General features: G+C 35.5%; 1 protein-coding gene across 1 annotated transcript in view; it reads right to left on the bottom strand.

The window, feature by feature from the left end:
• Positions 1 to 531: 531 nt before the first annotated feature.
• Positions 532 to 24,549, bottom strand: part of LOC101088575 (transmembrane protease serine 11C-like) — a 39,361-nt gene continuing 15,343 nt past the window's right edge. The window contains exons 3-9 of the mRNA XM_045056749.1: positions 13,014 to 13,122; positions 12,506 to 12,544; positions 8,824 to 8,995; positions 7,363 to 7,622; positions 5,736 to 5,878; positions 3,840 to 3,971; positions 532 to 693 (exon numbers count right to left, since the gene is read on the bottom strand). Of these exons, the coding sequence (XP_044912684.1) occupies positions 532 to 693; positions 3,840 to 3,971; positions 5,736 to 5,878; positions 7,363 to 7,622; positions 8,824 to 8,995; positions 12,506 to 12,544; positions 13,014 to 13,122 (1,017 nt within the window). The remainder of the gene's footprint in view (positions 694 to 3,839; positions 3,972 to 5,735; positions 5,879 to 7,362; positions 7,623 to 8,823; positions 8,996 to 12,505; positions 12,545 to 13,013; positions 13,123 to 24,549) is intronic.

Genomic DNA, 24,549 nt, shown 5'->3' with positions numbered 1-24,549 from the left:
TTTCCTAAGGGACCTAGATCTACAAATCAGCAGAAAAGACCTCCTTAGTAAACTGTAATCCATATTTACTCATGTAATTACCTTCAGTCTAGAGAGAGGTATAGGGGAGATAATATGTTCTGGTTCATTACTGTCACTAACCCTTTTTCAAGGTCTAGTATACAAAAAGTTTTCACAGTTCTAAAATTATATATCTTTATGTTTGTAATATTAAATGTGCATAAAGAGAGGTGATTCTAAGTTACGTGTAGCTTGGGAATTACAAATATTTCACAGGGGATCATTTTCAAGCTTCTTTTTTTTTTTAATGTTTATTTCTTTTTGAGAGAGTGAGCACAACAGAGAAGATGCAGAGAGAGAGAGGGGGGTGGGGGACAGAGGATCTGAAGCGGGCTCTGCACTGACAGCAGAGAGCCCAATGTGGGGCTTGAATCCATGAACTGCGAGATCATGATCTGAGCTGAAGTAGGATGCTCAAGTAACTGACCACCCAGGTGTCTCTCAAGCTTTAATCTGTAAAGAACTTCTGCACTAGAGACCAGTTTTGGACAAGATCCAGTCTCGGTAGTATGTTACTCGAGTGTAGACACCAGGCTTGTTTGGAAGAGCACATTCATCTCCCCAGCTTACAATACCAGCAAGGAACCAAGTGCCTTTATAATCTGCACCAACCAGAGGTCCACCAGAGTCACCCTAGGGAGAAGAGGATACATACAATTACTATAGTTTAAAGGTAAAAATACTGCTTATTTTTCTTTGTAATAAAGACAGGGAGACACAGAAAAAGGAAAATAAAACCCTAGATATTTCAATATTAAAATGATTTTAGTATACAATATTTTTGTGCATATAATCATTTATTTATTTAAAAAATGTTTTTAATTGTTATTTATTTTTGAGACAGAGAGAGACAGAGCATGAACGGGGGGAGGGTTAGAGAAAGGGAGACACAGAATCGGAAGCAGGCTCCAGGCTCTGAGCCATCAGCACAGAGCCCGACGCGGGGCTCGAACTCACGGACTGTGAGATCATGACCTGAGCTGAAGTTGGACGCTTAACTGACTGAGCCACCCAGGCGCCCCTATAATCATTTGTTTAAATGGAAGATGTCAGTACATGTCTTTGGATACAACACTACAATAATGGAAAACATGTATGAAAAATTTCAACTCATTTATTACCCAAAAGAGATATTGAAAGTATTGTTGCTTATGAAATCATCAGTGTGCTGAAGAATTCTCTTATTATCTTTCTAAACTCCCCTATTTTCAGCCAGATGTTGAGAAAAAAAGTAAGGTTTATATTTACCCACCACAAGCATTGGATTATTACTCTTTCATTCTTATGTAAACATCTCTTCAATTTTCAGAATTGTATAATTTGGCTAAACTACTCTCTATACTCCTTATGGTTTTTATCTACTGATGTTTAGGCCATTCTTTCAGAATGATGGAACACTTCAGCATCTGGCTTTTCCTTTGCTCCAGACCTTCCCATCATCCTGAATAATTTCTACAGCTATTGGATGAAACCAGTCCCTTGGTTACCTTGATTCTGATCATCTGCATACAAATGACCCTTGAACAATGCAGGGGTTTAGAGGTGCACAGTCAAAACTCTGAGCATGACCTTTGACTCCCCCAAAACTTAACTACTAAGAGCCTACTGTTGACCAGAAGTCTTACCAATAACATAAACAGTTGATTTATTTTGTATGTCATATGTATTATATACATATACATTATATACATATATGTATACATTATATGTATTATATACATATACATATACATCCACTTTTAAATTATGTAAAATATATATAACATAAATTTACTATTTTAACCATTTTAAATGTCCACCTCAATGGCATTAACTACATTCATACTGTGCGATCATCAACACCATCCACCTCCACAACTTTTTTCATTTTGCAGAACTAAAACTTTATACCCATTAAACAAGAACTCCCCATATCCTGCTTTTCCCAGCTTCTGGCAACCACCATTTTACTTTCTGTCTCTATGAGTCTGACTACTCCAAGTACCTCATATGAATGGAGTCATACAGTATTTATCCTTTTGTGACTGGCTTATTTCACTTAACACAGTGTCTTCAAGTTTTGTCCATGTTGTAGCATGTGTCAGCATTTCCTGCCTTAGGCTGACTAATACTCTATTTTATGTATATACCACATTTTGTTTGTCCACTTTTTTATCAATGGGCATTTGGGTTGCTTCCATCTTTTGGCTATTGTGAATAATGCTGCTATGAATTAAATGTACAAATCTCTATTTGTGTCCTTGCTTTCAATTATTTTGAGTATATACCCAGAAATGGACTTGCTGGATCATATAGTAATCTATTTTTAATTTTTTGAGGAACCACCCTGTTGTTTTCCATAGAGGCTGCACCATTTTACATTCCTACCAATAGTACAAAAGGCCTATTTTACAATTTTTAAAAATCAGGTTCCCAGACTCTGAACCTAATCTCTTGGTTTCAAATTCATAGAGTAAGTGGAGAATAATAGATAGCAATCTCTCCATTTCTTGTCCTTGTCTCTTTTGAGTTTCTAGCTCACCTGCATCAGCCCACATCTATATTTACTATCGTCTGATAAATGGAGGTATTTAGTTCTTTCTAAGGCTAATCTCCCCACCTGTTCTTTGAACCAAGGACACTATTCTGTCAATACTCTTCTCTTTTCTTGTTTGTTTTTCCTAATAACGTCTTCATTTCCTCCACTGTCTTTCCCCACTGTGAATATACACTTTTTTTTTTCAGTTTTGCCCATCTGAAAAAATGACAGCCTTTCTGTATCTTAAGACCTCTTCTATTGCCCTAATTATCTTCCTTTCACAGCTAAGTGGCTTGAAGTAGTAGTATATATTGAAATTTCCATTTTTTTGTCTTATTTTCAACTTTCTTCTAAATGGTTTTTCTTCCCACCAGTGAACCTTCTAAACTTTGCCAATAAACAATTGTTGAAGTTGATACACTCTTTCCAGCATTTATCTTACTGTATGGCTTGTGTGACTTGTTGACTATTCCCTTTTGTTCTGATCCCTGGACTCCTGTGACCCTGTGATACCAATTTCTAATTTTTTTCCCCTTAGTTTTCCTTATCTCTTACTGTTAACTTCTTAGGAGCATTTGTACCCGAGTTCTAAATCTTGGGTGCTTCTTATTTTATATTCTTTATCTGAGCAATTATATCTGTGCTTATGAATTTAACTGCCCCCCAGCTGACAATAACTTTCAGGTATATATGTACAGCCAGAACTCTTTCCTGAGCTCAAGGTTTTGATTTCTAATGCCACGTTGGACATATATGCCTAGTTATTCCACAAGCACCTCAAATTTAGCATGCCCCAAACTTTAAACCTCCACAAACCTGCTTTTCTTCTGTACATCTTCTCTCTCTTTGTTCAGGGATAAGTATGGAATTTAGCATGTATTCTTTCTTTTCCCTATTCCTACCCTGTTTTTTTTTTCACACACAAACAAAAAACTTTTCATACAAAACCTTTGTGTAGCAGATTTTACAGAAAGTTCAGACAAATTAAGAAATAGATGGGGTCGCATTGCTGACCCATAAGCAAATAGAATTGAATAATATTCATCCTGTTGTTTGTTGTTGTTGTTGATGATGATGTTTTAAGTAGGCCCCATGCCCAGTGTGGAGCCCAACGCGGGGCTCAAACTCATGATCCTGAGATCAAGACTTGAGCCGAGATCAAGTGTCAGACCCTTCCTCACTTCTAATCAGGCTTGCAGTCTTGTCCCCCTGTCTCAGTGCCTCTTCATTCTTACTGTGTCTTAGTTGAAGCCCTCTTTACCTTTCTCAGGTAAAATATTTTAACAGATCGTAATATCTCTAGCGTACTTGCTTCCAGTCCGTCTTCCACTCTGCATGTATTGGATTTAGCAATTAGACCATCTTGGCTAATCTGGACTGGTAGGGCAAAAGCCTGCAAGCAGTGGGTCAGAGAGTGAATAAGTTGAGAATATGGAACAATGATGGTAGACTATTCTTTAGAGATTTGACCAATAACAGAAAAAGAAAGAGTACAGTGTACTAAAGGAGAGATCTGATAGTATTTGCAGAATATTGTTGGAGTGGAACAGTTTGGAAAATATGGAAGAAAGTTCAAATTAATGTAAAGCACAAGTATCTGTATAGATAGAGAATGGATGAAGAATACAGGGAAAAGATTAGCTTTGAAGAGTAGAAGAAAATTTTTTTTGTGCTGAGCCTAGAATGCGAGGATAGGTACAAATATAAATTTATCATATAGAAAAGAAATTAAAGGAGTTCTCATGATTTCTTTTTTTCTAGTTAGTATGAGGAAATGTCATATGTTAAGGAATACAAGAGCATATAGGGACACATTCAAACAATGTAATGAAATGTTGCTTATATAGGATATGCATATATATATATAAAGGATGCATTCAATAATTCTATAATGTGGTAAGGACTCAGCTGTGATTATATGACACCAGTTTACAAGGCTGCAAGGTTTCTCCTAGTTGTTCTCAGGAGTTCACATATAGGAGCCAATAAAATAGTTATATTGCTCTGTGGTTGGAGATTATTAGCATGGGTGTGGGGAAGTAGAAGATGGTGAAGTCATTAGGGTGCTGGCAATGGAAAGGTTGAAATAATAAAACCTCTAGGCTGCATAAGTTTAGGAGACAGTCATATTCCTGAGGGTGATGGACTGAGAGAAAATTGAGAAAATCGAGATCTAAGCTTGTCATAACTTTGAAGAATAGGGTTAGTGTGAGAGTTGGAAAGATGGGACTCTGTAATGAGAGATGATAATTATGTATTACAAGTACTTGTTTGTATGTCTTCTAGCTCCTAGAGTACATGAATAATGCTTTATTAATGTTTAGCTCCCCTGCACCTAGTACAGAGTATGGGACATAGTAGTGCATAGAAATGAAGGAGTAACATAAGGGTTGTCCTGGATTTACCCCTGATTCTGCCCACCTAGATAACCAGAGTAATACTTTTGTTAACTCTGGGACTATTGCTTGTAAACAGCCTGAGAGGTGTTTGAAGCGTATTAAGCATAAGGAAAGGCAGCTTAGTATAGCATTCAGAATATAGGCTGTGCAGCCCCAAATCCTCTGTTTAAATCTGGGTTCTACCACTTAATGCCTGTGTAAGTTTAGACAAATTACTTGATTTCTTTGTCTCAGTCCCTTCAACTAAGAAATAGGGCTTATAATAGTACAAGCATACATCACAGAATTGTCATAACTGGAAGAAATTAGCATTTGTAAAGAGCTTAAAACAGTGGCTACCACATGGAGATGCTATATAAGCATTGTTAAATAAATAAAATATTTAGGGTGTTGAAGCCACTCAAATTAAGAAAGCTCCATGATCGTTAGGTTTGGTGTTGGATTCAGTTGAGTGTTTCTCAGTGAAAGAGGGCCAATCCAACTAAATTTACCAAAATTCCCTTCATCTTTTTCCTGCTTATTCCAAATTTAGTCTCTTCCCCAGTCTTATTCCCAGCTTCTTATAACCATAAGAGAGGCTTAGCTCTTTAGTATTTTAGTAGGACCTATCAGATGGCAATATAATTCTAATTAATTACTCTAGCTACAAAACAAACTTAAACCTTTAAAAATTGTCAGTCTTTTGAGAATATTGAACAAATTAATTGCAATTAAAATACACAAGGAAAAAATCCTGAAAATGGAATAGGCGGATTTACCTGGCAGGCATCCACACTTCCTTCCAGGAACCCAGCACACAACATTCCAGGTGTGATCACACCACCATATACCTCTTCACTGTTGCAGGTTTTATTATCTATAATCTTCACTAATCCTTTTTGGAGTATATTAGGACTTATTCCTAAAGGAAGAAAAGTGTATACTTTTTGCTGAAGTCAATATTAGTATCTCTGGCTAAGTTTATTTGTACTACTGTATACAATTTCCAAATCAATGTAAAACATATGTTTTAATTAAGCTTTTGTCTCCTTTCTCAGTAACAAAGTAGTAATGCAATGAACATACCAAGCTATTGTTAAAAATGACCACATTTAGGGGCGTCTGGGTAGCTTAGTTAGTTGTGCATCCGACTTTGGCTCAGGTCATGATCTCATGGTTCCTGGGTTTGAGCCCCGCGTCGGGCTCTATGCTGACAGCTCAGGGCCTGGAACCTGCTTTGGATTCTGGGTCTCCCTCTCTGTCTCTGCCCCTCCTTGGCTTGAACTCTCTCTCTCTCAAAAATAAACATTAAAAAATGACCATATTTGAAATACTTAGTGTGTTCATCCATGTGTAATGGGATTTTTTTCCCTTTTGAATTGTTTTGGAATTTTATATTTATTACTTGTATGTGTTAGAAAACAAAATGAAAAATTCAAATTCCAAAACTTATATTTTATAATCATTTTAAGATTTTCTGCTGTTACTGTAATTCTGAACCTCAAAATTAATTTTAGATTTATTTTTTCTGCTTTCCAATGCATTTATGAACATAAATAGCCATTAAATCTTTACATAACTATGGTCATGGGAATGCACACATTTAAATGATCTTTGCTCAAGTATTGCCTTTTCACATAGAGCTATTCATTTCTCCCCGTCAAAAATACCCAAACCTCTGTAGTCTTGTTTGTTTGTTTGTTTTGCTTTGGTACTTACCTGCATAAAACATGCTGTGTAATCTACTTATTTATTGTATTTTATGGTTATTGTCTTCTTTTACTAAATATATAAGCTTTTGAGGGCAGGAATATTTGCCTATTTTATAGATTTATATATCCAAACCACCTAGACCAGTATTTGGCATAAAGGTGGTAATCAAGATAAATATTTATTGAATAATGAATGAAGAAAATGGAAGAAAATGAATTACTTATTCAATAATGCATTTCAATTAAAACTACCATTGTTAAGGGCAATTATAGTAAAAGCTCTAGGAAATTGTAGTTTCCATATGAATGTGGTTGAAGGTAAATTTTCTTTTTTTTTTAATTTTTTTAATGTTTATTTATTTTTGAGACAGAGAGAGACAGAGCATGAATGGCGGAGGGTCAGAGAGAGAGGGAGACACAGAATTGGAAGCAGGCTCCCGGCTCTGAGCTGTCAGCACAGAGCCCGACGCGGGGCTTGAACTCACAGACCGTGAGATCAGGACCTGAGCAGAAGTCGGAAGCTCAACCGACTGAGCCACCCAGGCTCCCCTGAAGATAAATTTTCAATCCATTGCACATTATCCTCTTCAAAATGATCCAGAGAAAATCTATCTCAGGTTTAGTTGTGATTCAGAGTATTTTTTTTTAACTCCTAGAGCTCAAACCATGTAATGGAAGAAGGTTAGGAACTCACCATCAGACTTTAATGTTCCCCATCCAGTGACCACCACATTTGAATTGGGTGGGAATGTGTAAGTAGCTTCAGGAAGACATGCTCTTCGGATGTTGCTTGTGTATAATACTGGCGAGGACAGATGCACAACAGCTATGTCATTATCGTGTGCGGGGTAATGATAGTTTTCATGAATTATAATATCCTTGATACTTCGTTTTGTTTGTGGATCACTTAAAAGAAGACCAAAACTAACATTCCATTCTTTGGGATCCCTGGCCCTAAAGAAATAGATTTATTTATTAAAAGTCCTATATTCCAGAGTTGCAGGAATTAACATCTTATATGTTTTAAAACAATTAGATATGTATTGAATACCTTTGTGCATTTAACATATAAAAGTAAAGCTATGTGTAAGAGAAAAATAATAATAACATGAATAGACTTTAAATAATGCAATAAGCTATATATATATATTTTTTTAATAAGATATATTTTAAGAGATAAGCCATGGAAACTACCTTTTATCTCTCCAGAAAGACTCAAGGATATTTAGAAAGCTAAATATGATAAGACAAGATCGTAAGATTAAATAAAAAGTGGGCAAGATTATGGGACAGAGTAAACTTATGGAAATTAAGGAAATAGAAGAAATCCTCTTTTATAATATTTAAAAACTATAAATAGGAAGATACTTATGACTTTAACTATTATTTGTTAATCAAGGGTTTATCTATTAAGCATTGAAAAATAGTGTTGCTGGAACATATTCAAAATCTCAAGTTTAAGAGGGATTTTTATTTACAAATAAAACCAATAAGTGCTACATAAAGCCAATAGAAATTAGTAAAATTAAACATCAAACAAAAGGGTAAAAACAAAGCAAACTTTTGGTGTAATAATGTATCTTTTAAAGAAATAATAATTTCAAATAGGGCTATAATATATATTGGAGGATGCAGGATGAATTCAAATACTTATGATTAAATAAATAAGACCAAATGAAATAATGATGAGAAAGAAATAGAAGAATAGTGTTCAGTTTAGGGTTTATAGTTTCTTTATAAAATGGATTAAGCATAGCTTAGTGATTCTCAACTGAGGGAAACTCAGTATCCTTCAGGAGACATTTGGTAATAACTGGAGACATTTTTGGTTTTCAGTCCTGGGGGCATGCTACTGGCATTTGGTGGGTGGGAACCAGGGATGCTGCTAAATATTCTATAATGCACAGGATACCCCTCACCCCAAAACTAAGAATCATTTGGACCAAATATAATCGTGCCACTGTTGACAATTCCTGCTCTACCCTGAATACATCTTTTTTTAAAAACTGATAATTCATTGAGAAATTTTGAGAGTATACTTCACAGTATTGAATAGTTGGAGGCATAGTTGTATAATCTATGTTCTTAAAAGATATGTATCTCAGACTTTCAGGTGCATGAGTGGCTTTGAGCCTTTATGTAGTCCAGAGCTTACTTTATGAAACAGTGAGCAGCAGTGACAAGCCAGCTGTTACTAATCAGAGTGGCTCCACACCGGTGGATACTGTTCTGTTGAAGGCTAGCTTGCCAAGGCCATTCCCCTTCTTGGGCATCCTTGCCCCCTGCTATCTTGTTGCCAGAAGGAGTTATTGTTCGTTGTCCACAACCTGCTCAAAATGGAGTTAGTTAGCATATAATGATGCTGATATTGCTTTTGCATGCATTGCTGTAGTTAACAAACTCTTGTAATACACGTCACTATTAACTGTTAACTGAGGAAAAGCCCACAGTCTTGGAGAAGTTAGGACTAACTGCTGATATGAGATTTTTTGAGAATTCACCCAAAATAGATTGACATTTTCACCTGCCCATCCTCATTAGTCACATAACTCTCTGTGTGTCTGTATGACCTTGCTATGATCTGTTATAAGAAGCATATAAAATGAAGTGTTTGAATTTAGAAGATAATAATTGATAACCAGTTACTAGGTTGTATATGAAAATGTGTGGCTTGTAATTTTGTGAGCAGTTGTTTAACACAGTGATTGCTCTGAAACATTTATAAGAAAGAGTGAATGGCTACAAATGCCAATGGGATAGTGACAAGAGATAGAGTAGACAGAAATGTGTTAGCGTTTAAGTTACAATACACAACATCTGGCCTAAAGGAATAACACATGAAGATAGCCAACCCTTTCTCAAAGTAAAACACTTTTCTGAAACAGGACTATGCTCTAGTGTCAATTTAGATCCAGAGAAACTGATGGACTCTTCAAGTCTTTAAAGCAAATTTGCAGTAATAGTACAACTTCACTATTATTGTGTCTCTCTCTGATTCTCTTGACTAAGTCATGTTACTCCAGCTAAAGCACTGAGCTTGTTCCTTAACAGTTTATTGTATCTTTTACTAGAGATTGTCAGCCTTATTAAATGTTTTAGAGGGCAGGAACCATATATTTTAAAATATATACATATTTCTAGAACCTATCACAGAGAACCTATAACCTATGAGGTGCTCAACAAATGTATATAGAAATGAAGTCCATGTCACATAACCCATAAGACATCTTGAAATAAAAATGATATTTGACTGCAGGACCCATTTTTGTAATGGGTGTGTTCCTAACACTTAGAGTGAGAAAAACTTGCCATAATCAGTGCAGTGGGCATAGATGAAAGCAGTGGTTCTCAATCAGGGACAATTTTGCACTCCACTCCTAACCCCAGGAGAAATTTGGCAATATCTAGAGATATTTTTGGTTGTCATAATTGGGGTGGAGGATGCACTACTGGTATTTATTGGTAGAGGTTGGGGATGCTGCTAAAAATCTAGAAGGCACAGGACTGTCCCTGAAACAAACAAATTGGCCTACAGTGTTAATAGTGTTAAGGTTAAGCAACTCTGAATTAGAGAAAGGTATTTGTATCATGAACAAGAACATTTAAATTAATTGGAAAGGTTAGATGGTCAATTGCTTCACAGAAATGTGTTAAGATGTGTCTTGAGATATTCTTTCCTGAAGGTGGAAAGGCACCAGAAACACAGGGGAGGGACATGCAGACTTAAAAAGATCTTCACTAACCCTCTGAAGTCCTTAAATTTGTGTATTGATTCTGATTCTAGATTGTTTTCTTTGATGCAATCTAAACCTCAGGTTGTTAAGGCATCCTTTTCATAAAACCACTTAGCTGAAGCAGAGCCTTTGTGGTTTTTATTTTTGAATGAGCTTTCATATTGACCCACTAACTATAACTCCCTTTTCTTTTCCTTTCTTTCCACTCCCTTATCATGGAATCTACAGAGGATAAAACAAATAACCCAGAACCCAAAGGTATAATGGTTCTTCCCTATCCTCCCTTCCATTTGGACAACTCCTAAAGGAAGTTGGCCTTTACTGAACTTCCTTCGGAGGAATACAAAAACAAAGATGCTTCTCTGTGGGCTTGGAGGACCTCCCCTGTGTGACTCCACTTTCCTGTTTGTGCATTTGTTCAGAACTGTAGCCTAATTTATATTTGTCCATTAATTTCTGTCCTGAATTCCCATTTACTCATGGTTGTTGTGTCTGTTAAGCTTCTGGCTGCCACCTCTGCAGCATTACCTTGTTATTACCTCTGCTGAAATCTTACATGACACCTTGGAGCTTTTGTTATATCAAAAGGTCACAGGGTAAACTTCAAGAATTTAAGGAATATAATGGAGACTTGATGGCTGATGCTTTCAGAAACATCAAAGAATCTACCAAGCTCTTACAGCATCCCTACCCTGGTAACTTGCATCCCATTTATGACTGTGCTTTAACATACTTTGTCATGTACCAACCTCTATTCTTTCTTCAACCCTGTTTGATTTTTCTTGCCTCCCCCCCCCCTTAATTTTATTTAAAATATAATTAAAACCTCAGATAGGTCAAATCAAATTCAGAATGCTGATCTGGATGGTTGCTTAGTCTTCTGGCTAGAGAGAATACAAATTGGCCAGTCTCTTTCCTACTACTGTTTTTATTCCTGTCTTGTATACCTCTTTTCTATCAACCTGACAAACTTTTAATTGTGGATTTTGATTGTATCAGTACAAAATTTTTTAATTGGGATAATTGACTTTAAAATGTCTTAAAAATTTTTTTTTTAGAGACAGAGAGTGGGAATTGGACAGGGAGGCAGAGGAGAGAAAGAGAGAATCTTAAACAGACTTCATGCTTAGTGCAGAGCCCAACATGGGATTTGATGCAGGGCTCGATCCTACATCCCTGGGATGATGACCTGAGCCAAAATTGAGTTGGGTGTTCAACTGAGCCACCCAGGGACGCCTAAAATGTCTTATTAAGTTCCTTGAGGGTTGTTCAGTAAAAATATATCAGAAAGAAAAATAATCCAATAAAGCTTTGTGTTTAAGTTTTGCCCAGGTTGCTCAGAAATAACTATGCTGTGACTGGAAGGTAGTAAGGACCAATGACGTTGGTGTTGCTTGACTCTGGAGGGTGATTTCCAGCTGCCAGAATTAGTCTCATTGCCCAGGTAAGAGCAGTGCTCCTCTGACAGCCTGCTACAAGTTCTGGCAACCCTGTGGATCAGATTTCCCTGGGCAGTGGTTGGGAGAATAGAAGCAGAATGCCTTGGCCAGCAAGGGAGCTGCCTGCATGTAAGTCTCAGCACACTGAACTTGGCTTGTATCATCAGAATTCCACAGAGAGTTCCTAGGTCTAAAGCTTTTATAGGCAGAATAAAAAATACAGATAGCTGAAATCTACTGAGTGCTTATTATGAACTGTACACTTTTGTAAGTACTTTACTTGTGCTGCCTTCTTTTATCATCACAATGGCTTGGAACTGAAGGTTTCAGAAATTAAATAACCTATGTAAATTCATCCAGTTGGTAAGTGTATGATCTGGGGCTCAACACTGATGTGTAGCTGGTTTTAGATCCTAAGTTCTTAATTATCACTGCTTGTCCCTAGATACCCTCTGCCATTATGGCATGTAATAATGTCTTCCTCATTTAAAATCCATGATATCAGTCAATTTAAGATCAACCACAGTCATCCTTTTACAAGTTTCTGAAAGCAGGCTTCCCATTACATCTTTATGTACACTGTATTGACTGTCAAATGAAGTTCTTTTTTGCCATCCAAGGAATTAAATTTCATTAGAAAATAACTCTTTGTCAATGAACTTACAGGTATTGAGAAGATTTTCTGCTGCTGGCATTTCAATGTCTAAAAGTCAAAGAAAAAGAAAAAAATATTTACATTTCTGAACATTTTAAAATATTAATTAATACTAATTATTTTGTTTTGGGGAACACATTATTCTGTAAACAATCGTTTTATTCAGTTTTGACTATATGCTTTCTATGTTCATGGATTAGCATAGAGAGAAATAAAATCTTAGTTTTCATTCCTCTGTTTCTAAAGACTCTCAAGTTCCCCATTATAAGTTGAAAAAAAGGTCTGGGTCCTAAAAAGTACTAAAATATATAAAAATGGTGATCTTTCACTGTATCTTGATTCCAAGTCACCAGGTAACTGAATGTATTTAACATTAGTCTTTGTACCACTTTAAATACTCTTGGCCATATCTAAAATCAGCCACAATATGGTGACCGATTTCATACAGATTTGGATTCACTTTACTCAGGAGTAATTTGGCACATGCCCTTCTCAAGTTAGCACCTTAGCTTCTCACTTTCTGCCAGAAGGGGCCTGCTGGACATTCCCAGATGGACTTTAGGAAATGTAGGAGTTAACTCTGTAGGAGCTGGTGCAAGATGGGTGTCAATGGACAAATTCTTCCCCTGTTAGTCATTGGGGAGCACAGTTCTGATATATAATTCAGAAGATTCTATGGGATGGAGCTAGAGTTGCCCCTGATGTTGGAAATTCTCCCTCCTTATTTTATGCTTTTTGCCTTTTACTCTTTCTTAGATCAAATACCACATGTGAGTCTGTCTCAGGCTCTGCTTTTTGAGAAACCAGGCTTAGATACTGAAATAACCAGATAGCATAACATATAATGCTAATAACTAGGAGAGACTATGCACATTATTTATGCAGTGCATTTTTTTTGGTGTTGAGTGCATTTTGGTATATTTTGATCCTTTTAAAATTAATACCCCTTGTGTGGTTTCAGTTATTCAGAACACTCAATTAAGTATGCCAATTTGTTTTGGATAAAAAAAATTAGTAATAAAGCGGACTTTAATATTGTCTACTCATTCCTATACATCTAGGGAATATTTCAGAATGAGATCTACAATAGATGATTTTGTTGTGGGCCCCAAATCTCTGCAGAACTGCAAACCTGTTTAATTCATGATGAAGGTATATGGGGAGAGGGTGAACAAGTGAATCACAATTATGCCCCAAATTTCAGATGTAGAGAACTATAAATATACTAGCCATTTCTACTTAAGGGTTTCTCTTCAAAAAATGAATCATCAGTTGCTCTATAGGTTAAATACTATATGTGCCAATGGAGGTTCATTTTTATTATGCTCTTGCATTTCTATAAATCCAGGAGGGAGTATCCATTTATATATGACAATTATAGTTACACACTCTTACATTAGGTTGCACAACAAATCAAGGGGACAAAAGAATTCTTTACCAGAAAGTCAACTTGTTTGAACAAAAAGGCAGGACCAATTCAACTGTCAGATGGACTGAGTAGGTATGAGCCGCACCCACTTAAACTGAAAGGTGGCTCATTTCCACCTAATCCTTCATAGCTGCCTTCCAGAAGCTAATTTTTATTGGACATGATACCTTTAGAGTTTCATTTTGAGCTTTGTGTGGTTAGCAAAATATACAAAACCATATCAAAAGTTTGGGAAATGATTATACTCCTGTAACTTGACCGGAAAAATGTTAAATGCTACACCTTATGAACTAATTATTTAGAGAATTCTACTATGTTCACAGAACTTTCTTCTTTCTTTGAGGTTTCTTTATTGATGTATGTCTTGCTAAAGGGGAGAAATGTTTTTGAATTATAATTTGCTTTTAATAGTTGTATTATACCAGAGCTTAATAGAATAACTATTGCTTGGGTAGGTGAAAGACAGACAGGTACAATAAATGGGGGAAGTGATTTAAGCTGTCACTCCTTGGATTGAGTCACTGCTGTGGCTATTTGTGTTTGCTGTAAGTCTTTGGCTCACACTCAAAAGCTAGAACTCTTATGGATTTATGCTTGAATCAAGGAGTCAACTCTGTAACTTAAGGTACTCTGTTTACAATGTACCGTATAAAGGAAGTGACAACAAACAATGGCATTCCCCTTGCCAAAAGGAGATTCCATCAAAGGATAGATAATAAGACAAAGTGGTTTTAAAAAGCAGCTCAGGAACTGTGTGCTGATCTTCTCCTATGGGCCAGGAATCAAAGACAATAGACATGGACCCTGTCCTCAATGAACTTGGAGTGTAGTGGAAGAGATATACAACTAAGTAGATAATTTAATATATGATTAGTGCTATGGCAGATTTGTGCATAGAAAATTGGATGCACCAAGAAAAGTCACTTAGCATCGAGGGGTAGCAGGGGAACTAGGAATAGCTGATGACAAACATTTTTTGGAAAGGAGTCAAACTATTAAAAATAAGTGGGGGCAAAAATAGCCATAATTCACTCATTATTGAACATTGAATTAGAAAAGATACCTAGGTGCTTTCTAAATGGGCTTTGAATCTACAATTATTTAATATTTGCTATCTTTCTGGAATTAGAAAGGAAGATATGCAAATTTGGATGTACTGGTAAAAGTCTGATATCCAGTGAATATTTTCTTCCTTAAAAAATCTGAAACTTAATAATAATGAAAACTAAGCTATATGATTCTAAAGTATAAGGAAGAATTTTATAGTAGCAGTAGATACATTTATAATGTAAATTTTCATAGATCCTGAGTTTTAACTCTACTCAGGTGAATTTATTTACTTTACCTGAGTCCAAATGTTAAATAAATTGATTAATCCTACTTTTCAGATAGTTTCCCTGGGGTTCTAGCATTAAAAATATAGAGGAGATTAACCGAATTCTGTTACAGAATGTATTTTATGGGATGTTTAAAAATTTTCATGTGTTAGGTCTGTGAAAACTTTAAAATTATAAATGGGCATGGATTTACTGAGCAAGGTAGCTACTAGAATTGTTTTATCACACAGGAATTATCAACCTTGGAAGTTCATTCATAATAATTTCATCTCCTGCCCCTTAACTTCCCCCCCAAAAGGAGTGTGAATAAGACCGGTCTGAATTAAACGGCAAAGGAACAGAGTTGTGGACTTGGATTGTGGTTGAACAAAAGCTGAATTCTCCACACACTGAAGGTTTTGATTAGTCACGTGGCTGCATACTTAACCTCAATAAATGCTTTTCTTTGTGTTTCTAATTAGACTGAAAATTATCTCTGTGGTTTCATATATATTTGTCATTCCTCAGTGATGTAGATTAGTTTTTTTACAGTACATATCTTTAATATGTCTGCCATTTTGACTCTGAAGATAACATTAAAAAATATTTTAAGAGTTAATTATAATAAATACATCTTTTAATAAAATCCTTTAATAAAATTAATAAACCTTTTAAAATTAATTAAATATTTAAAATTAATTAAACCTAATAACCAATTATATATGCAGGTAGTAGTTTTTAAGGTAGAAACTCACTCCATTTTTCTAATCTTAATGCATATTTCAAGAAATGTGAAAAATCCAAACTTATTTGGACCTTATTTGTGCTTCTTCTATACTTAGCCATTGTTGATTTTAAGCTTTGATAGTAGCACAAAAGACCACTGGTAATGAAGAGAGGACAAGACATGTGCTAGGGAGAATATTTAGACAGTTATGCTGGTAGAGTGAGCAATGGAAAATATAAGTGATAACATCTACCTTATGCTTTTGACATGACACGCTTGTGTTTCTAAGGGGTCCTTTTGAGGACACACATTGGAGAGAAAGTTAATATTTAGGGTAGCACTTTCACTTTTGTTCTCCCTGGTACCTAGACATTTTGTGAAGGTCTGCATTTTGATGGCTTAGCTCTGGTACAACACCAAGCAGAGAATACTTCGTGGATTTCTTTCAGTTCATGTCTGTGGCTTTCTTTAAGACCTGTCTTGAAAGGTAGCTTCTCCAAGAAGTTTTTCTTTTTTTTTTTCTTTCTTTCTTTATTTTTGAGATGGGGGGGGGGAGAGGGAGATTGAGAGTGGGGGAGGGGCAGAAAGACAGGGAGACAGAGAATCCCAAGCAGGCTCTACACTGTCAGCACAGAGTTTCACTCAGGGCAGGATCTCACAAAATGTGAGATCGTGACCTGAGCTGAAATCAAGAGTCAGATACTTAATCAATGAGCCATCCAGGTGCCCCAAGAAGGTTTTCTTATTAACTCCCTCTTCTCATAAGATTTCTTAGCTTTTCTCTTGCCAATTTGCATATATTAGTTTTTGATGCAAAATAACCATCGCCTTGTAATATTTTATTCATGCTGAAAGAATTAAATTTTTTTCTCTGGAATTTATTTAAATTGCTTTTTTTCTTTAAGTTTTTAAAAATGTTTTATTTATTTTTGAGAAAGAGAGAGACAGAGAATGAGTGGGGAGGGCCAGAGAAAGAGACGGAGACGCAGAATCTGAAACAGTCTCCAGCTCTGAGCTGTCAGCACAGAGCCCGAAGTGGGGCTTGAACTTGGGAACAACAAGAGCATGACCTAGGCTGAATTTGGACGCTTAACCAACTGAGCCACTCGGTGTCCCTTAAGTTGCTTGTTTTAAACGTATTTTTCTACAGAAAAATAAATTATTCTGGAACTATATACTTCAAAAAAAACAAGAAAAATAAAAATATTGAGGCATTGGTTAATTGACCCAATGATAACCATAAGAGAATTTATAGATTTATTTTATGCAATACTGATGAGTAAATTTATGACAATTACATGGCTTTTGAAGTTGCACAAGTAACGTGTCATTAAACACAAACCACAACTATTCTCTTCTTACTCAGAACATATAGGACTCATGTTTTTCTTCAGAAATTCTACATAAGAGACAAGAATGTAGAAGGTACCAAGAATGGAAAAACTGGTTAGGAAAACATTTCTGAAATCTTTAAGTTTAAATTTCTTCCTGACCTGAGTTGACAGACTAAGTAAAGAAATTTCTTCCCTTTTAAAAAAAGAGGTATTCATATTTTGAATGCCTTTTCTTGTCCTTTATTGATATTATTCCACATTATGAGCTTTAATGAAAGCTCTTGGAAGCACAACTTAATAATTTATCTGAATAATTAATCTGAAACCTGATCTGAAACTTAATAATAATGATAAAAAAGCTATATGATTCTAAAGTATAAGGAAGAATTTTACAGTAGCAGTAGATACATTTATCTACTAGTAGATCACTTTAAGGAGAAAAAATATTAAAACTGGCATCTAGTATATGGTACTTTCAGCTATTTAAAGTATATTGCATTAAGAGAAGCAGGAAAGAGTCATATTTAATTCATCAGTAATATAAAAGAAGAATCAAAGTGGTTTTGCCTCATAGTTTTAGTATCTTTACAATTTTATATGAATGAATGCCCAAAGATTTTAACACCAAGAAAAAAATCTCAAATAACCTAGTTTTCCATCTCAAGGAACTAGAAGAAGAATGAAGTGACCAGGAGGAAAGAAATAACAAATATCAGAGAGGAAATAAGTGAAATAGAGACTAAAAGGACTATAGAAAAAATTGATGAAACTAGGAGCTGGTTCTTTGAAAAGATAAACAGATTTGAGAAACCCTTAACTAAACTCACCAGGAAAAAAAAAGAGAGGATTCAAATAAATAAAATCAGAAGTAGAAAGAGACATTACACCTGATACCACCGAAATAGAGAATCATAAGAAGCTGCTATGAGTGATTATAATGCCAACGAATTTGACAACTTAGAAGGAATAGATACATTCCTGGAAATGTACAACCTACCAAGACTGAACCATGAAGAAATAGAAAATCTGAACAGACTGATTACTGATAAGGAGATTGAATCAGTAATCAAAAAGCTCCCTAAAAAGTCCAGGACCAGATGGTTTCACTGGTGAATTCTATCAAACATTCACAGAGAAATTAATACTAATCCTTTTCAGACTTTTCCAAAAAATGGAAGAGGAGGGAACACTTCCAAACTCATGTTATGAAGCCAGTATTACCTGATACCAAAATCAAAGATGTCATATGAAAAAAATTATATTCCTGATGAATAAAGATGCAAAAATCCTCAATAAAATATTAGCAAACTGAATTCATCAATGCATTAAAAGATCAAGTGGAATTCATTCCATGGATGCAAGGATCTGCAAATCAATCAATGTGGGGTGGGGAGAGGGGGGAAAATGGGTGAAGGGAGTCAAAAGGGGATTATTTTCCCTTTATAAAATAAATACGTCATAGGGATGTAAGGTACACCATGGTAACTTTAGTTCATATTGCATATTTGAAACTTCCTAAGAGAATAGAACTTAAAAGTTCTCATCGCAAGAAAACATTTTTTCTTAATATGTATGGTGACAGATGTTAACTAGATTTATTGTGGTGTTCATTTGGCAATATATACAAATATTGAATCATTATGTTGTACACCTGAAATGAATGTAATGTCAATTATACCTCAATAAGAAAAGATTTTAGGTTGCTGGAATAGAAGATAAAATATTATTATTATATTTTAGTGGGAGTAACTCCATAGTGCTAGTTTTTCAGAGTCTTAAAAGATTGCCAGACTTCTCAAAGACATTTAAAAAATTCATGCTATGACTCATTTAAATCATATTTGTTACAACAGTAACTCAGAGAGTTAGGAATATGAGAGATAAAGAGCCAAATTCATCAGGACATCTAAGATCTAATTCCAAGAAATGTGTATGTTTTTTAAATGTAATTTTAAAAAATCCAACATTTTATTATGATAAATAGCAGATTTAGATGCATTTGTAATAAATAATGTTTACGCTTCCCTAATTTCCCCCAAAGGCAATATCTTACAAGATGTTATAAAGACAATATCTTCAAAGCTCTAGTACAATATCATATCCAGGATATTGACATTGATGCTGTTGAAGTACAGCACATTTTGATCATCACAAGAATTTGTCATGTTGCCCTTTTATAGTCATATCTACTTACTTCCATCCTACTCCTTCCTTAATCCCTGGTAACCACTAATCTGTTCTCCTCTTCTATAATTTTATCATTTCAAGAATGTTCCATATATTCATGTAAATAGATTCATACAGTATGTACCTTTTCTGGATTGACTTCTTTTACTCAATGCAACTCTCTAGAGATTCATCCAAGTTCTTCTTATTGCTAAGTAGTATTACATGGTATGATGTACCCAAGTTTGTTTAACCCTTAACTTCTTGAAGAATATCTGGATTGTTTTAAGTTTTTGGCATTAGGTATAAAGCTGCTATCAACATCATGTATACGTTTTTATGGAAACACAATCATCTGTCTGGGATAATGCCTAGGAGTGCAATTAATGGGTTGTATGGCTGTTGTATGTTTAATTTTCTTTTAAACCAGATTATTTTCCAGAATGGATTTACACTTTACATTCTCATGAGTGCTATATGAATGATTCATTTTCTCCACATCTTTGCCAGCATTTGGTTTTGTCATCATTTAAAAAAAAATAGCCATTTTCATAAAGATGTAGCAATATCTCACTGTAGTTTTTTTGTTTTGTTTTTAAAAATTTATTTATTTTGAGAGAGAAAGAGAGGAAGAGAGAAAGAGAGAGAGAGAGCACACATGAGCAGGTGAGGGGCAGAAAGAGAGGGAGAGAATCCCAAGCAGGCTCTGTATTGTCAGAGCTCAATGCTGGCCTTGAACCCACAAACTGTAATATCATGATCTGAGCCAAAATCATGAGTCAGATGTTTAACTGACTGAGTCACCCAGGCACCCCTCATTGTAGTTTTAAGTTATATTTCTCTAATTGCTAATAATATCGAACACGTATTCATGTGCTTATTTCCCATGTGTATATTCTTTTTGGCTAAATGTCTCTGTGTCTTTTGCTGGTTTCTAAATTGATTGTTTTTTCACTGAGTTTTGAGAGTTCTTTATATATTCTAGATACTAGTCCTTTGATAAGTGGTATGAAAATATTTTTTTCTGTCTGTAGCTTGTTTTTCATCCTTAATAGACTTTTGCAGAACAAAAATTTTAATTTTGATGAAGTTTATCAATTTTCCTGTTTTTGGAACATGCTTTTGGTGTCAAGTCAAAGAACTCTACCTAGCCCTAGATACAAAAGATTTCTCCTACATTTTTTTTTCTAAAAAAGATAATCCTGGGGGCGCCTGGTTGGCTCAGTCGGTTAAGCGTCCGACTTCAGCTCAGGTCATGATCTCACGGTCATGAGTTCGAGCCCCGCGTCGGGCTCTGTGCTGACTGCTCAGAGCCTGGAGCCTGTTTCGGATTCTGTGTCTCCCTCTCTCTGACCCTCCCCCGTTCATGCTCTGTCTCTCTCTGTTTCAAAAATAAATAAAAATGTTAAAAAAAAAAAGATAATCCTGTATATCAATTTGGGGACAATTGGTATCTTTACTATGTTGAGTCTTTCAATCCATGAAGATGATTTTTCTCTTCATTTATTTACATCTTCTTTGATTTCTTTCATCGGTGCTGTGTAGTTTTCAGTATATAAATCTTGTATATATTTAATTAGAGCCCAGAAAGGGTGGAAATAGAGGATCCCCACTTAGCTTTTGCTACCATGGGTTGGGGTAAAGCCATAGTTTTTTTCCTATGGTGTTTTGGCTGCAGCAGAGCAGTTATTGTTTAAAAGCATTCTATCTTGCTATATTGATGCTTTTCTGGTCTTTTGATTAATGAAAGCAAGCCTTCCCCACCCCCCAACCCCCTGCATTCTTGGGAGTTTTTGGATCACTGGCTTCTTCAGCTCCCATTTTAGAATGTATGAAGCAAACTGATGGGACTCGTTACCATGTTGTTCGGCCCTGAGGTCACCTCTCAGTCTGGGATCTTCTTAAGTTTGTTTTATATATAATATCTAGAGATTTTAGGTGTATTTAGTGGGGGGGAATAGGGAAAAGTACATCTATTCCATCTTCCTAGATGGTAAATTCATGTATTCCATAGGGCATATTTATAAAACTTTTTCTCATACCTTTTCATCTATTTTTTTTATAATCTCAAATTCTGACTCCTCTTTTTTTCTTCTTAATAAGTGAAAATATTCCCCAAAACTCTATCTTTGACTCTTCCTCTTTTCGTCTTCTTATATTCTTTGCAATCTTATTCTTTTTTAGTATTTCATTATTATATTATGGGAATGACCATCATATTTATGGTTTTAGACCCAAACTTCCTTCAGAGGACCAATATTTTATTTCCAAATGCTTGATAAATAACTTTATCTGGAGAGGTATATTCTATCTAATACTCAAAATGTAAGCTAATCACCTATATTCTACTTCTCTATTGTATGCTATTTCTACATGAAGTTATCATTCCACTAATTACTCAGACTTAAACGTTGGACGCTGTATTCAATTTCTCTCACTGTTTTGCCTCATATCAGGCATGTCAATTCCATTCTAATACTGTTTTCACTATGACAGTTCAGGTTTTCAGTTCTTCACACTTATACCATTTTAATTATTTTCTAACAAATCTGTCTGCTTAAAGACTCTCCCCTGTAGCTCATTTTACACAATATTATCAAATGAAATTTTAGAAACCAAAGCTTTGACCTTGTGTTTTTCAAAAATGAATGGATCTTAATGTACCCTACCAAAGTGCAGCTCTTTTTTTTTTCTTTTTTAAGTGGGCTTCATGCACAGTGTAGAGCCCAATGTGGGGCTTAAACTCACAACCTTGAGATTAAGACATGAGCTGAGATCAAGAGTCAGACGCTTAACCAATTAAGCCACCCAGGTACCCCCAAAGTGGAACTCTCTCTCTCTCTCTCTCTCTCTCTTTTTTTTTTTTTTCCAAAATGGAGTTCTTTAACCTAAAACTCATCACTCTTAATTTTGATTATGTTATAACTCACTCAAGCTGGACATGAGTGCAGTGGCTAAAAAGGCTTAGGTTCTTGGGAAATGAAAGCAAACAAGCTAGGACAAATTTGAAGAGAGACAAGAGCATTAGTCTAGCTATATGTACAATTGGCCTTTTAGGATTATGTGAGGCAAGTAGGCTGTCTGAAAACCCGTTTCAAACTTGAGATTATTTGGGCTTGATGGTGATTGGCAGTGCACTTTGGGAAGTTATATTAGAGTTCTCTAGAGAAATAGAAGTATTCATTCATTCATTCATTCATTCATCCATGCATTAGGAGGAATTGGCTCACAGGCAATTATGGAGGCTGAGAAGTCCTGTGACCTGCCATCTGCAAGCTAGACACCCACAAAAGCAGTGATGTAATTCCAGTTCAAATCCAAAGGCCTGGGAAATAGACTTCCAATGGTGTAAATCCCAGAACAAGGGCAGGAGAAAACCAATATTCTAGCTCAAAGTCAGGCAGAGGGAGAGAGAATTTACCCTTTATCTTTTTATCCTATTCAGACCTTTAATAGGTTGGATTATGCTCATCCACATTGGGAAAGGCAATCAGATTTACTCAGTCCACCAATTCAAATGTTAATATTTTCTGGAAACATCCTCACAGGTATACCTAGAAATAATGTTTAACCAGATATCTAGGCATCCTCTGGTTCAGCAATGTTGTCACATAAAATTAATCATCATACAGATCTATCCCAACCTCAGATGGATGATGCTGGATATCAGTTAGGACATGTCTGTGTTCCAGGTGTGTCTAATAGTTGTGTTATTCAATATTGTATATTGCAAACTCTAAGCTCAAAGTTGAATTTTAAAATTACCTAAAGAAATATTTTTTTTTTCAACGTTTATTTATTTTAGGGACAGAGAGAGACAGAGCATGAATGGGGGAGGGGCAGAGAGAGAGGGAGACACAGAATCGGAAACAGGCTCCAGGCTCTGAGCCATCAGCCCAGAGCCCGACGCCGGGCTCGAACTCACGGACCGCGAGATCGTGACCTGGCTGAAGTCGGACGCTTAACCGACTGCGCCACCCAAGCGTCCCAAGAAATATTATTTTAATTAAATATCTAGGGTTATTGGAAGACCTTTTGAAATACCATCAGAAATAATGCTCCACATTTCTCAGGAGACTTAGCAACATTTTCTCTGGAATAAAGTCAAGAATCAGGAAATGATGGTGTCTGAGGAGCCAAAAGTTACATTAAAAAAATAACTCACTAGAACTTATATAATTAAGGATATAATATAATATATTTATATTATAATTTAATTAATATAATTTATGTTATAAATTAATTAATTATACATATAATAAATTATAATTAATTAATTAATTAAATACCCTCATTCAAAGGCTATTTGCTTTTCTCGGGTCATAATCTGACAGTACATGAGATGGAGACCTGTGTCAGTTTCCATGCCTACAGTGTAGAGACTGCTTGGGATTCTCTCTCTCCCTCCCTCTCTGCCCCTCCCCTGCTCTCTCTCTCTCTCAAAACAAACAAACAAACAAACAAACAAACAAACAAACGCTATTTGCTTTTCTAATTTTTATGTGTAAGTTACTGTGAAATATGTAAATAGATTTGGAGGAGTTAGTAGAAAGAACATAGAGTAAACAAGTGACATCAAGAACTCTGCTTGACATGGAAGTATGAGAAAGAAATAAAATATAAAGAACAAATATAAGAGCTGAAAACTTGGGATCATTTATTGAAGGCATCAATAACCTTACTTCCCTAAATGCCCTTAGGGCACTACAATATCCACTATATATATATAGTATATATATACTTTAATGTTTCTTTTTTTAACGTTTGTTCATTTTTGAGAGAAAAAGAGAGAGAGAGAGAGCACAAGCAGGGGAGGGGCAGAGAGAGGGGGAGACACAGAATCCCAAGCAGGTTCCAGGCTCTGAGCTGTCAGCACAGAGTCCAATGTGGGGCTCCAACCCATGAACTGCAAAATCATGAACTGAGCCAAAGTCAGATGCTTAACTGACTGAGCCACCCAGGCGCCCCAATATCCACTATATATTAATGAATTCCACAGCGATGTCAGAAAAGTAGGTGGAAATTTTGAGACAGATTTTTGAAAAAAATAATTTTAAAGAGACTTTTTGTGTTTTATTAAA

The sequence above is a fragment of the Felis catus genome, chromosome B1 (assembly GCF_018350175.1).
Source record: "Felis catus isolate Fca126 chromosome B1, F.catus_Fca126_mat1.0, whole genome shotgun sequence".
NCBI lineage: Eukaryota > Metazoa > Chordata > Mammalia > Carnivora > Felidae > Felis > Felis catus.
This window is presented reverse-complemented; position numbering and strand designations above follow the sequence as displayed.